Source organism: Panthera tigris, chromosome B2 (assembly GCF_018350195.1).
Source record: "Panthera tigris isolate Pti1 chromosome B2, P.tigris_Pti1_mat1.1, whole genome shotgun sequence".
In the NCBI taxonomy this organism is placed as follows: domain Eukaryota; kingdom Metazoa; phylum Chordata; class Mammalia; order Carnivora; family Felidae; genus Panthera; species Panthera tigris.
Window position 1 is genome coordinate 9,260,401 of NC_056664.1, and position 14,817 is coordinate 9,275,217.

At 45.0% G+C, this 14,817-nt stretch overlaps 1 protein-coding gene across 5 annotated transcripts in view; it reads left to right on the forward strand.

Moving 5' to 3' along the window:
- Positions 1-14,817, forward strand: part of MBOAT1 (membrane bound O-acyltransferase domain containing 1) — a 106,362-nt gene that overhangs the window by 56,329 nt on the left and 35,216 nt on the right. For 4 of the 5 annotated variants that reach the window (XM_042985619.1, XM_042985615.1, XM_042985617.1 and 1 more), the window contains 3 exons: positions 2,541-2,686; positions 3,829-3,906; positions 9,505-9,600. In XM_042985619.1, coding sequence (XP_042841553.1) covers positions 2,541-2,686; positions 3,829-3,906; positions 9,505-9,600 — 320 coding nt within the window. The remainder of the gene's footprint in view (positions 1-2,540; positions 2,687-3,828; positions 3,907-9,504; positions 9,601-14,817) is intronic. The other variant, XM_042985618.1, reaches the window with a different exon arrangement.

Here is a 14,817-nt window from a genome sequence, read left to right on the forward strand (position 1 = left end):
TGAGAAAGTCTAGTTCCTCCTGGATGCCTCTGAGGGTCCCTCTTAGTATACTTCTAAACCAGGTGCTTTCCATCTTGCCTGAATATCAGAACCACCTGAACGCCTTGGAAAGTCCTGATGTCAGGCCAGTTATGTCAGAATGGTTGCGGATAGGGTCCAGGCAGCAGTATTTTTTTTTTTAACGTTTTTTTAATTTATTTTGAGAGACAGAGAGGAAGGAGACAGAGAATCCTAAGCAGGCTGCACACTGTCAGTACAGAGCCCAACGCGGGGCTCAATCAGACTCACGAACCGCGAGATCATGACCTGAGCCGAAGTCTGACACTTAACTGAGCCACCCAGGTGCCCCAGGCAGCAGTATTTTTCATGTCCTTAACTGCTCCCGCGCCTCAGTTTTTACCTATTTCAACAGTTTTTTTCCTAATTGTCAGCCTGAGTCTCATCCCTCCTTAACTGTGAAACTTCTCATTATTTACTTCGGATCTAAAGGGGGTGTAATGTAAGAGAATAATAATCATGTACTAACTTCGAGCCATGTTAATGTTACTTTACAATTACTTGTGGGTTCTTGTGTTCCTTTCTCAGAGTATAAGGTCTGCTAGGCAGGCAGCGTGCCTCCTTTCTCCTGTATCCCAGGGCTTCTCAAAGTGACTGTGTACCCCCATTTCTTGGGGGGCTGTTAAAGCACCGATTGCTGGACCCACCTTGGGAAGGTCTAATTTAGTTAAGTCTCAGGTGGGGCACGAGAGTTTGCATTTCTTTTCTAAAAAATGTTTCCGAGATCATGACCTGAGCCTAAGTTGGACGCTTAACCGGCTGAGCCACCCAGGTGCCCCGAGAATTTGCATTTCTGATGGTTTTCCAGCTGCGGCTGCCGGTCCCGGGACTGCACGTGAGAACACGATCTACCCTTTGGATCATTCCTCACGTGCAGGGGTGCTCAGTAATTACCGGCAAACCTCAAGGAATGGAACCAATTTCCCCTGAGCTGCTCTGCTGCCTGGGGGACCGTATTCTGCTGTGGCTAAGAGAATGAAAGAACGTGTGATTGATCACCTACAGATGATCATAACTTTGATTTTCCAGTTGCCAATTCTTTTCCATTTGGACCCTCACTAAGATGATTATTTTTCTCTCCATTGTGTGTGTGAGAGAGAGAGAGGGTTGGCGGTGGCGTGTTTAGGCTACACGAAATGATAGGACCGCATCATGCAGACCAGAATCATGGTTCACGTCCTCTCTGTCTTCCAGGGTAGAAAGCCAGGGCAGGCAGTAGCGGGGATCAGTGTTTGGAAAGGTCCGCGAAGAGTGGTCTCCAAACAGAGGGGAAACTCAGCACAGTTTTCAAAAACGAAACAGAAGATTCTCTGGAAAGCCTTCCTGTGAATTACCAGGGGCCCCAAGTCGTCTTGGTTTTTATCGGGAAAACAAAGTGAGCTCAGGAGGAGCTAATGTTGCTGCCTCCGCCCCCGCCGGGAGACAGCCCTAATGAATTTCACCAGCAGCTACAGTTTTTTGTCGTGTGAGAAACTGTGGAGGCTGAATTTGAGGCTCTATTCAGGTATTTATATCCTCGATCCCTTTTCCGTTAAGTGTCTTCTAGAAGCTGAGTTTTCCCTCCGAACACTCTGAAAAGTTTGAACCGCTGTAATTAATGGTTACATCACTTGATGCATTTGGGTTTTGTGTTACATCAGCCGGTCTTTCCCCGGGGTATCAGGGAGTTATTTTATATTTTCTTGTACGTACAATATTTTTGAGAGATAGATGAATGAGACTTTTCTAAGGAAATTTGTTGCCTATTTTAAATAATTGGATAGGGTGGCGTTGGAAGTGTAAGGTGGGGGTGTTTCTTTTTTGTGTGTGGCTTTTCAGTGCCACTCCTTGAACTTGAGCTGTCCTCTTGTTCATTTGGTGTTCATGTGTTTTTATTTTATTTTTTTCATCCGGTGTTAAGTTAAAATGAGAAAAATTAGAGTCAAACAGTTGATGATGACTTTGGAGAGAAGCCTCTAGTTTCTCAGGTATTTCATGAGGGACGCGTCACGGATTTGGTTCATTTGTGCCTCTTACAGAACACGTGCTTTATCTTAGGATAGCGCTGGGGATGCGGTGGAAAGAGACCCAGCAAACTGACCTCACAGTCACTGAGGCCCTCTACATTGAAAAGCCCTCTGTGTTGTGGGTGAGAAAGCAACCTTGGGTAGTCTTGAAAAATTAGACGTGAAATCTACCCCCAGAATCAAGAGCCTACTGTATACACTATATGGTGGCTAACTTGACAAATTATATGTATATAAAAAATGAAAAAAAATTTGAGAACGAAACTCAGGTTCCTCACTTCTCACATCAGATGAGGGCCTGGCTACCCGGTCAGTCTCCTGAACCTTTTCCAAACAAACACTCTGCTGAGGAAAAAGTCCAAGTCGCAGATGCACCCAGATGCGGAAATCCGAAAAGACCGGAGAGAATTCGCACACAGGCAGAAGGATAAATAAAGGTTTTGAGTCTCTCTCTCTCTCTCTCTTCCCCCCCAACAGGTGAATTTTGTAGCATGTCAGCTCTTTGCCTTGTTCGCTGCTTTCTGGTTCCGCATCTACTTAAGTCCTGGTAAAACCAGTCCCGATGTCCGGCACGCGTTTGCCACCATTTTTGGCATCTATTTTGTCATCTTTTGTTTTGGCTGGTGAGTATGAGCCTCAGAAACTCTAGTATTTATCATTTGGGTGTGTTGGGGCAACATTCTTGGCATTTCCCAGGCAGGAAGTGAAATATATACTCCTATTGTAAAAAAATATATATATACTCCTATTGTTTTATATATACATATATACACACACATATATATGTACACACACACATATATATATATGTGTGTGTGTGTATATATATGTATATATATATACACACACACACATACACACTCCTATTGTATATTCTAGGAATATCATTTATTGTAAGAACCTAGAACCAATAAACTGACCATCCACTAGAAGTCAATTCGGTGAATTTTTCTAGAAATTGTGCTTCCATTGATGTTACTCTGGGTCAAGTAAGTGGAATGCTATAAGGTTTCATTTTCCAGATGAGGAAACTTTCTTACCTGTTGTAGATATTGGTGTTTTTCTTGCATGACAATAATAATTGATGTTAGTCCTGTGCATAATGTAGAAGAGTTTTAGTGTTGGTCTTAGGAAGTGTGAGTCATTCCTCAACAGCGAGAGCCTGCGGATGACTCTTTTCTCTACCAGATAAGCTGGCCAAATACCCTGGGAGTGGCACTTCTCGGGGAAAGAGTTTTAGGAACCAACATTTCTAGAAATACAACTTAAGGATTTTTGTGAATTCATTCAGGATACTATAATACTGCTGTTCTTCCTTCAGTAAAAATTTGAGAAAAGATGATGAGTATGTTGAATCAACTACCAGGTAAAAGTCTTGGTATCTGGTGAAGATCAGTTTTGGTCCTGGTGCTTTAAAATAAAAAAAAAAAAAAAAAAAAAAGGTTCTAAAGAAAGAAAGAACTCTTCTGGACTCTCAGTTGTATGTGTGCCAAAGTGCAAGCCTTCCATTTATGGATCCTGCCGTTACTGGCACCACAGGTGACAGACTGTGTCATGACTTCCTCCTGCTGCTTCAAGATCTAGTCTAGTACCTTAATTACACAGAGCAAAACTCTTCGATGTATTTTCTGTTGCATAAACATGACTTAGCAGATCATGTGCTTTCTGGTGGGGGCATAGGCGGAGCACAGTGTGCGTGCCCAGTAGGCATGTTCATTTGGAATATACTCAACGCTCCTCCTTCTCTCTCCCTGATGTCTTAAAGGTACTCTGTGCATCTTTTTGTGCTGGTGTTAATGTGCTACGGGATCATGGTCACAGCAAGCGTATCCAGTATTCACAGGTAAGATTCTGGGAGTGAGCCGTGCAAGGTGAGGTTTTCTTCCATGACCGGTGAAATGTGTTTCTAGGGTCAAGGGGCACTTTCCCCACGTGCCCGTCACAAGTGGCGTATCCTAAGTTCTCTGGGATATCAGAAGGAGACATGGGGGCCCTAAGTGCTGGGAGCAGTCAGAGGAAGCTTTGTGAAAAGGGTGGCAAGCCCCTCGTGTCGGAAGAGAAGCAGCTGTATGGTAGCCACAAATTGGAAACCGCCCAGATCGTCACCGCAGTGGAATACTACTCAGCAGGAAAAGGGAACGAAGGATTAATAGCACACAATGATATGGATGAATCTTCAAAGTAAATGTGCTGAAGGACGGAAGCCACACACATTTCTATTCTTGAAAATGCAGACTAATCTGAAGTGACAGAGAACAGATCAGAGGCTCCCCGGGGTGGGGCGGCACAGGGAGATGTGACAGGGATCGGAGAGGCAGGAAGACACTTGGGGGGGTGACGGATATGTCTGTTATCTTGAATTTGGCTGTCGCTTTCCAGGCGTGGACCCGTGTCAAAACTTTGTGTACTTCAAATATGTATACTAAAACGGTCAAAAGAGGAAGAAATATTCTTACTGTGATATTTTGATTTGAAAGTAGAGAAGTAACTTAATTCTGCCTCGAAGGCAACGTGCTTGGATAATCGATTCAGACACCTGGGTATCTGTTTAGCATTGTCTGTGTTTCCTGTGGTCTTTGTGAAACCCCAGCATTCGTTCTGTCTTTCTGTAACACTGAAACGTGAAAACACAGTCCACTCTTGTGTCCACAGAGCCTAGAACAGTATCTGTCACAAGTAAAGTCTCAATAAATATTTATGGAATGAATGAATACCTTTGAAAAGACATTTGTCCTGTTGTAAGTTCTTTTCTGATGGCTTCCCTGAAAAAGCAGATGCCTTATTTTAGTTTCAGAAAGCTCTTTGATTTTTTTTTTTTTAGAGAGAGAGAGAGAGAGAGAGTTCATGTGCAAGTGGGAGTGGGGCAGAGGGAGAGGGAGAGAGAATCTTAAGCAAGTTCCATGCCCAGCATAGATCCCAGTGTAGAGCCCAACACAGGGCTCGATCTCATGAGTCTGATATCGTGATCTGAGCTGAAATCAAGAGTCTCTGAGCCCTAGAGGCACAACCAAGTGAGCCACCCAGGCTCCCTGAAAACTCTGATTAATAAGACTATTAGCACAATAGTTTTCCTTCTGCAAATCATTGAAATTTCACTTTTTAATGTATAATCTGGTAAATTACTTACAGTAAATTTCCTGTTTCCAAGGGAAAAAATTTTTAAGGGAAAATATTTTTGTATGCTTTAAAATTTTATTTTCACCCAACTTAGTGTCTGGATGAGTTCTGAAAAATTGAATTGCCATCCTCTTCCTTCTGAATGCCCTCCTTGAAAGGGATAGTGTCACTCCTTCAGAAGGGAAATAGGAAATCTATATGTCTGATTTGGTAAGAATGGGCTTTGGGAATGCTCCATATTATGACAAAATGCCGTTGTTAGTGGGAGGTGAAAATGTCTGGCTTTCCCCAAACTTGAGTTTGGAAGCCATTCAACAGTTAGTAAAAATTGGGTATATCTCTGTAGCATATTTTTAACTACCTTACAAGTTGTGATTTGTCAGCTCTCTCCACGCTCGTGTGATCCCGATCGGTGTGGACCGTTTTTCAGAGTCAAGAACCTGCATGCACATGCTTGTTCCGTGCGGGGCCCAGTGTCAGCCTCTGGCCAGGAATGGAACACTCCAGCCTTGGCTGAGCCGAGCAGTTTACGGACAGGCTGTGTCTGTCCCACCACAGTAATATTGTGGTAGCAGAGGCCCAGGTCATAAGACACCAAAAAGGACTCCAGCACAAGCTCTTTCTTTGCCAGGACTGCGGAAGTAGGGAGTGGTTCATGGTTCCTGACGGAGGGAAATTGCTTCCTATTGATGCAGGGAAAGAACATGAGACTGGAAATCTGGCTCTCTCTGGCAGTGTGAGTTCAGAAGGGTCATGCAGCCTCTCTGTACAGCAGATTTCCCACCTATAAAATGTGGCGTGTGTGATAGTTTGAACTTAAGGTTTCTTCAGGATCAGGATTTCGTGATTCTTTGGGAATCGTTTTCTTCCCCTTGCCGAGCCAGTTACAAGAGTTCCGTCACATGGCTGGGGAGAGTCGGGGAAGGTCAGGCTTTGCCGCTATGGGGAGTTAACTGATTTCTAGACATACTGTTTTCTCTTTGTCTATAGATTTCTTGGGGTGCCAACTGTTTCCTTCCTAAGCCACTATGTTGGGCAGAAATCACAGGTGTTAATTGATCATATCCAGACCGACTGGAGCAGAATATAGTTTGTATCTCCTAGGATAGACCGCCTCTGTGAGAACATGATAAGTTGCCAATTTTGGGGTACCTGCTTTGTGCCAAGTGCTAAGCCATGCTCTTTTAAAAAGATATGTTTCAGAGTGTCTGGGTGGCTCAGTCGGTTGAGCGTCCGACTTTGGCTCAGGTCATGATCTCATAGTTTGTGAGTTCGAGCCCCGCGTCAGGTTCCCTGCTATCAGTGCACAGCCTGCTTCTGATCCTCTGTCCGTGCCCCCCCCTTTGCCCCTCCCCTGCTCATGCGCTCAATCGCTCTCTCTGTCTTTCTCTCTCTCTCTCGTAAATAAGAACAAAAACATTACAAAAAATAGTTCTGTTTCATTATTTTGAATCTATAAACTCTTACTTAGTATATCATGTAATATATTTAATACTTTACGTCATTATTACAAATATATTCTCTCTAGGACAATTAATTGGGATACAGATTCCCCCCCCCCTCCCCACAGGTTGAAGAAATGAATGCTCAGAGAGGTAAATAGGTATACAGATAGGGAATTTTCGTAAATGAATACATCCATGTTACCACCACCCAGGTCAGCAGGGGAATGTTACCATCACTCATGCCCTAGTCTCTGCCACATCCTTCCTTCATAAAATAGCTAGTATTTAAACTTCCCACATTAGCTTTGCCATTGCTGGGCTTTGAAGTCCTGTTGGTCTGTCTCCAGAACATAATGCGTAGTCTCTCTACCACTCCTGGATTCCTTAGATTTTTCAGGTGCGTCCAGAGCATGAATGCATTGTGCTGTTGTCTCGGGACACAGTGCTTGTTATAACTACTGAGTTGAAGTCTCTTTCTTTGCTCGGCTGGGGGGCAGGGGAAGGTATGGGTCTAGCTCTTGTGAAGGAGAAAGAGGAAGCAGGTATGGTTGCATTCAAGAGGGCCGTGGGAGAATTTGTCTTTTGTATCTGCCTCGTGCTTTTGCCTTGACCTTCACGAACTGGCTGGAGAGAGAAAACAGAGGCTGGAGGCAGAAGGGCCTAACTAGCACCATTCTGCTTCTGCTCAGCCCTTCAGGGAGTTGTTTTCTCTCAGTCCTGCTTTGCTCACCGTCTTTCTGTTTGGGAAAGGGTTAAGGATGAACCCAAGGCAGGGAAAGTCTTATTTTGTGTCAGGACGTCTTTGTTTGCAAAGAGAACGTAAAGTTATGTAGTGCTTTAGAGTTTACAGAACTGCTTCACGCCCACTAGCTGGTTCTCCCTTGCTACCAAGTGTATTTTTATTTTTCTTACCTCACCATTCGGTCTCCATGGGTTATTTTAACATGAACTCGTGAATTTCAATATAATTTGAGAATATGCTTCATCTCTGTTTTATGACCCATGTTTCAGTGTTATACCTTCTAAATTTATGTCTGTTTCTGATGGGCTCTTGCACCATTTAAAATGTTGAATGTGCTCCTTTCAGTGCCTTTCAGCTAACCATACACGAACCCCCTCTATGGCCAAGGGTTGGGGTGCTCAAGGTCATGGTGAGTTGGTGTAACAGACACATGCATATAATTTCAGCATCATAATGATGAGGTTGGCATGGAGCACTGGAGATATACCAGGAGCGGAACAGTGAATTGTGCTGGGGGTAGGAGGGAAGGGGTGGAGCAAGCCGGTGCGGGGGGGACTGACCCGGAGCCCGGCCTTACCTGGTAATTAGACAGTTCCTAGGTAGTCTGGAGGACGGAGGAGGGAGTTGCAGGCAGAGGAAGGGGTGTGCGGAAGACATCTGGCCTGGAAATGCAAGCTGTAATTGTGGAGAGAGAGCGGCCGGTGTCGTCTGAGCATAAGTGGACGTGGGGTGTGAGCAGAGAGGAGTCCACGAGGGAAAGGTAGAGCTCCGTGCAGGAGCACATTGCCTGCTGCGTTTAGGAGTTTTGATGTGACTGGACAGTGGGAGCCATTGGAGACTTTTAAGACAAGTAACATTTATTTGGTTTTCACTTAGCACCCAGGAGGCCACTCTTGTGAGTGAAACACACAAGACTTTCTTGCTTTCATGGTCTAGTAAGGGAGACAACAGTTAATTTGATGATCATTATGAAAAAGAAGACCACAGACCCAAAATGGAGTCACGTAGGCCACCTCACCAAACTAGGGCTTAGGGCAGTTTCAAACCCCCCAGAAATGTAAGTCTTAACCGGTCATCCAGGAATTTTCTGGTCAGCACTAATGGCCTCTGGAGTCTATCCCATGGGCCCTCTCCATCCCCCAAAGGGAACATGAGGTCATCTGCGTGAGGAGACCCTTCCTCCTAAGGGAAAGTGGCCTTGCCTGAAACAATCCCTTCTTTTCCTAGTCACTTCCCTGTGCCACCCTCCTTCCTGTAAAAACCTTCCATTTTGTGCAACTCCTCAGAGCTCCCCTCTATTTGCTAAGTGGGGTACAGCCAGGTCAACAAATCGCTTAATAAAGATAATTCGATCTTCAAAGTTTACTCAGTTGAATTTTTGTTCTTTAATGTCACATATGTGTGATTACAAATTGATGAATGTTCTGAATGATGTACATGAGTGTGTGTGTGTCTGTCTGTCTGTCTTTGTGTTGCTGGTTCGTACCCCGGTGGTCATGGCAGGTGTTGGAAGGAAGACAGGACGTGATCTTGGTGTGTGGTAACTGAAGCCTCAGGCTTGGGCAGGGGTGTGCCCAGCAGGGCACTGGGAATGCTCACACCTAAGGAGTAAGTGGAGGAAGATAAGCTGAGCAAGAACCTTGGAAGCATTAACCAGAGAGGCGGGAAGCAATCACGGAGAAGAGAAGCCAAGAGAACAAAGTTGATGTCAGGAAGGGAGAGGTCGGCGGCATAATGCTGGTTTGGTTTGTATTTTACAAAGATCGTTGTGTAGACACGATGGTTTCTGAGGAGGAGAATCTGAGCACAAGATCTTGCAGGTTCTTGCTTCGCAGCTCTGGCTGCACGATGAAATTACACCTGCTGGGTGTATCCTGTACCAGTTAAGCCAGAATAGCAGGGGTGAGGCCCAGGCATCGGCACCGGGGTGACTCCATTGTGCTGTGTGCAGGTGAGAAAAGATGAAGGGTCCCAGGCAGTGAATGCAAAAGTGAGCGGAGGGGATCAGCTGGGTTACAGACCAAGCAGAGAGGACTTTGTGACTGACTATATGTGGGGAGGGAGGGAGAGGAAGAGGAGAAAGTCGATCGTGTTACTGCCACGCATAATCATCCGATCTTCTCTCTTCTGCTTTCAGATACTCCTTCTTTGTAGCAATGGGATACCTTACAATATGCCACATCAGCCGGATATACATCTTCCACTATGGAATTCTCACTACAGATTTTTCTGGGTGAGTGTATTAATTTGGGGGGAGGGCCCGACTGCAGACTTGCACTCCGTCTCTCGGGGTCTGTAAAGATCAAGGCTGCACAGGAGACTCCTTGGTGGCTGGTCCAATCGGTTGGTAAGACTGTGCTAATGAGGTTGGGGCTGAAGGTTTGATTGCTCTGCAGGACTGTTGGCCCTGCTGTGTTGTAAGGTTGGGGTGGCAGCCGATGGCCCGTGGGCCATGTCTGTCCTGCCGCTTGTTTCTGTAGAGTTCCAATGGAACACAACTGGGCACCGGGTCATTACGTGTTGTCTCTGGCCTCTCTTGCACTATAGCGGTGGAGTTGCATAGTCATGACAAAACCATGTCGCCTGCAAAGCCTACAGTATTTACTGTCTTCCTCTTTAAAGGAAACATTTCCAGTCCTCTGTTACAATGCTCTTAACATGGACCTGGTGTTTATCTCCTACTAATTAATAATACAGAAATTTTTCACTCCCAGCTGATAAATGGTTCCCGTCCTGACCCTTCCCCCAGATTCCCTAGGCTTCTAGTGACGTGAAGGTAATACCCAGCACAGCAAGGGTCTCCATGCTGGGCTGCAAAAGTTTTTTCTTGGCCCTAACCTGCTGGGCCACCCTTCTCCTGATGGTCACCTGGTGATAACCGTGGGCAGATAAGTGAACATTCTATACTCTGTCGCTGTTTGTTTAGGAACAGCTGTTTATGAATCTTGAGGAATGGACACTGAAACAGGGTGATTCCTCCTAACACATTGTATATTCACCGTGTTCCTTCCTGGGGAATTTGGGTCTGTTCTCTGCAGCAGCGCGAGGTCAGGCAGAGCCTGGGGTCTCCGTTCCGGTTGAATTGCACTTCCTTTCATGAGTTATTGGAGGGGAGGTAGTGAAATAAAGGTGTTGCAACTCACAGCTCAGTTCTGCGAACTTTGCAAATTTTGCGACTTAACTGTCCCACCTTGAAGAGGCTTGGGAAGCCAGAAGTGTTGGTTTTGGCCACAAAGACTGGTGTCCTGAAGTTTCTGTGACTGTGGTTTGGTCTTTCCTGCATTGGTTCTTCTTATCCTTGGGTTCCTGGGATTTTACGTTTCTCTCTGCCTCGTCTCCTTTCTGCATTTCCCTCCCTGTATGTTGTGGAACATGGTTGTTGTTGAGTTTTTCTGAAACAAGTTCACAACTTTTTACTTTTTAATGACACATGAGCAATATATGGAAAATATGGGAGCAACAAAGATAACAATACAGCCAGGAAGTTACAGCATTAAATGTAATTTTTAATTTATTTTAATGTTTATTTATTTTTGAGAGAGAGGGAGAGATCGAGAGAGAGCACATGAGTGGGGAAGGGGCAGAGAGAGGGAGACACAGAAGCCAAAGCAGGCTCCAGGCTCCAAGCTGTCAGCACAGAGCCCGATGCGGGGCCTGAACTCACGAACGATGAGATCATGACCTGAGCCGAAGTCGGACGCTCAACCGACTGAGCCGCCCCGGCCTGCCTGTACTGCTATATAAACTGATTGTATATGGACATGAAAGGGGAGAGAGTGATCCCTTGGAAAGAGACGAAGGCAAGTTCATCATGCCACAAGTAATGGCTGTTGAATGAGAAGAGGGTAGGGAGGTTGGAAGGGGACGGGGAGGACTGGAGTCCTGCAGGAGTCGGCTGTCAGGTCGCTCGGCAGGCTGGGCATCTTGACTTGCTTCTACTGCCTCAGTCCCCGTTAGAGGAATGACTGTGGAGGTGGCAGATGGGGCTTATGGAAGAGCAATGCCATCACTCTGCAGATCCCCACTCCGAGGAAGGGCTTTGGTGTTGAATCAGAAGGCTCATTCATTCCTCACTCAGCAGGCACTGGCTGAGAACCCCGAACATGCCAGGCCCGGTTACAGGAGACAGGGGTGAGCAAAGACTGACATGTACATAGGGTTACCGACTTCAGGTTGGTTTGGGAAGTTCTCTTGAGAGCATATTTGTCGTCGTGTACTGGGTTGATTAATGTTCCTCCAACCTCAATCTCTGAATGTATTCTTATTTGGAAATGGGGTCTTTGTAGGTGTAATTAGTTTCTGGTTTTAAGCCACCTAATTTGTGATACTCGGTTACGGCCATTCTCAGACAGCAGCACACGGTGTTCTGTGATAGTGTGCCTTTTGATGGACCAACAGCTGTCCCTCGCCCCTGATCATGCAGGTGAGAACACCTGCAGCGTCCCCACTTCTCCCCGCTCTTGTCACACCTCCTTCCTTGTCGGTTCTGTCCGTAAAACTGGGGACTTTGACAGAAGGGGACAATGGAAATCAGTCACTGTCAGCTTGACTTCCAGCAGCATGGTCGTGACATCTTTCCTCAAGTGATGTTGGTGCTTGGAAATTTTTTTTTAAATGTTTATTTATTTATTTAGAGAGAGAGAACATGGGGGGTGGTGGTGTGCAGACACAGAAGGGGAGAGAAAATCCAGGCAGGTTCCGCACTGTCAGTGCTTAATCGACTGAGCCACTCAGGGGCCCCTCGGGCATTTTTTAGATCTCCTTGTATTAAGAAGTTACACACTAGATTACACACTAGATTACACATTAGATCATAGAATGTTTGAACTATAAAGAACACTGTGGATTGAGGAAGGATACAGAGAAGATGTGTCTGTTCCCTGTAGTTGTGTGAGACTTCCTTCTCTAACTGCTGGATGGCCGTGCTATTCGGTTCTTCAGCATATGTCTTTTTTTAAATTATAGGACATTATTGGGGAGCCTGGGTGGCTCAGTCGGTTTAGCGTCCGACTTTGGCTCAGGTCATGATCTCATAGTTCGTGGGTTTGAGCCCCGCATCGGGCTCTGTGCTGACCGCTCAGAGCCTGGAACCTGCTTCGGATTCTGTGTCTCCCTCTCTGTGCCCCTCCCCTGCTCATGCTTTCCCTCTGTCCCTGTCTCTGTCTCTCTCTCTCTGTCAAAGAATAAATAAAACATTAAAAAAATTAAATTGTAGAACATTATTAAGCAGCATTATTTTCTCCCTGCCACCAGAAATTCACTGTGCCTCACTGACATAAATCTGCCTTCTTGGATAAACAGAGAGGCACCTACCAACCTGAAATTGACAAGAGGTTTTAAATCCCAGATTGTCAGTTACAGAGATTCTTTAATGATGTCTGTTTTGATGATGAACATGCAGAAAACCCCAGTTCCCCTTCAGAATGGACTTTGTCTGACACTTCCATTCGTTTCAGCTTAAAATTTTTGTTTTGTGGAGGAATAAAGTAGAGTTTTAAAAAATTTTTTAAATTTATTTGTGACAGAGAGAGAGAGAGACAGAGCATGAGCAGTGGAGGGGCAGAGAGAGAGGGAGACACAGAATCTGAAGCAGGCTCCAGGCTCCAAGCTGTCAGCACAGAGCCCGATGCGGGGCTCAAACCCATGAACCGTGAGATCATGACCTGAGCCGAAGTCAGATGCTCAACTGACTGAGCCACCCAGGTGCTCCTAAAGTTCTGTCTTGAAGTTGAACCTGGTGTTTTAAAACAGCCTAACGAGATAGCTGTTCCCTTTGTAGCATGCTTCCAAACTGAAGAGCTTAACATACTTTATTACGTCTTTGTTTATTTAAGTTTTTTTTTTTTTATTTTGGGAGAGAGAGAGAGTGAGTGTAAGTGCATGGCCATGAGTAGGAGAGGGGCAGAGAGAGAGGGAGACAGAGAATCCCAAACAGGCTCCACACCGTCAGAGCCCGACCCGGGGCTTGAACCCAGGGACTGTGAGATCCTGACCTGAGCTGACACCTTAACTGAGCCACTCAGGCACCCCTATAAACGTCTTTAGGATAAGAGCACAGACAGGAATTGAGTGGGATTAGAGGAGATCAGCATTTGTGCCAAACAACATATATATGTTTTTAATTTGAGAGTAACGGCTAAACTCATACTTTAAATTATTCTGGGGCTTGGCATTTTATTTGTCTTTCTGAAAGTAATCAGGTTTTTGTGGGCTGGACTGTTGTTAATGGCGAGGATACCACAGACGACACACTTTTATTAGTGGCGAATATCCTTTGTGTTTTCTCTGTGAATGTGGGCTGTTAAAAATACCAGAACATTTACTGTTCCCCTGCAGGACGCTCAACAGTTGCTGGTAATAAAGCGGGTACTTGATTCCTTTGAAGTGTGTGGAAGTGAGCTCATTCTTCTCTCTTGCTCCCAGAAGGGTACAAATTCATATTTCTGAGGGAAGCAGAAAGAAGAACCCTCATTTCCTCTTTGCAGGCTCGGCCGATTCAGGCAGCTAATTGCTCTCCCATCATGTTGGCAATTTGAGTTGCCCGTGTGTTTTTGAGAACAGTCTGAAACAAGAACGCTTACACACTGATAGTGGGAGTACAAATTGGTACCGTCCCCTTCTGGAAGGCAACTTAGCCATAAAATTTCAAGCAGGATTTTTTTTTTTTAAGCTCATATTCTATGATAGGAGAAATTCCTAGCAATTGAATTACCTTAAGGAAATCAAATGTATTCATAAGGGTGTTCAGCTGTTGTCAATAGTGAAAAGCTGTTAGCATCCTCAATGGTCCAAAAGAGGTGAATGATTAAATCATGGTACTAATATATGTCCACTGAAAATGTTGTCTTCAAAGAATGTTTAAGGACACTGGAAAATGCTTACAATACAATGGAAAATCAAATCCACAAAACTAATACGTGACTTAAGACTCCCACTTTTAGGGGCGCTCAGTCCCTGACTGGGTGGCTCAGTCAGTTAAGCATCTGACTCTTGGTTTTGGCTCAGGTCATGGTCTCACAGTTCATGGGATCAAGCCCCACCTCGGGTTCTGTGCTAGCAGCATGGAGCCTGCATGGGATTCTGTCTCCCCCTCTCTGCCCCTCCCCTGCTGGTGCTCTTTCTCAAAATAAAAATAAACATTCAAAAATAAAAGAAAAAAAAAGATTCCCATTCTTATGAACGTGGACATGCGTAGTAAGCCCTGGAAGGAAATAATCAAAATGCTGAGACAGTAGTTCTGTTGGGAGGTCTTTATTGGTGATTTTAATAATTGTTTTATTCTTTTATATGATTATAATGAGAAATCATAAACAATACTTAAATATATTTGCAAGTATGCATATTATGAATGCATATGCATGCATATTATGGTGAAATGGTCTAGAGGAGTAGAACAATAGCCTTTGTGTTCCCTTTTACCTTACTAGGGCATAATAGAAATATCACTTGT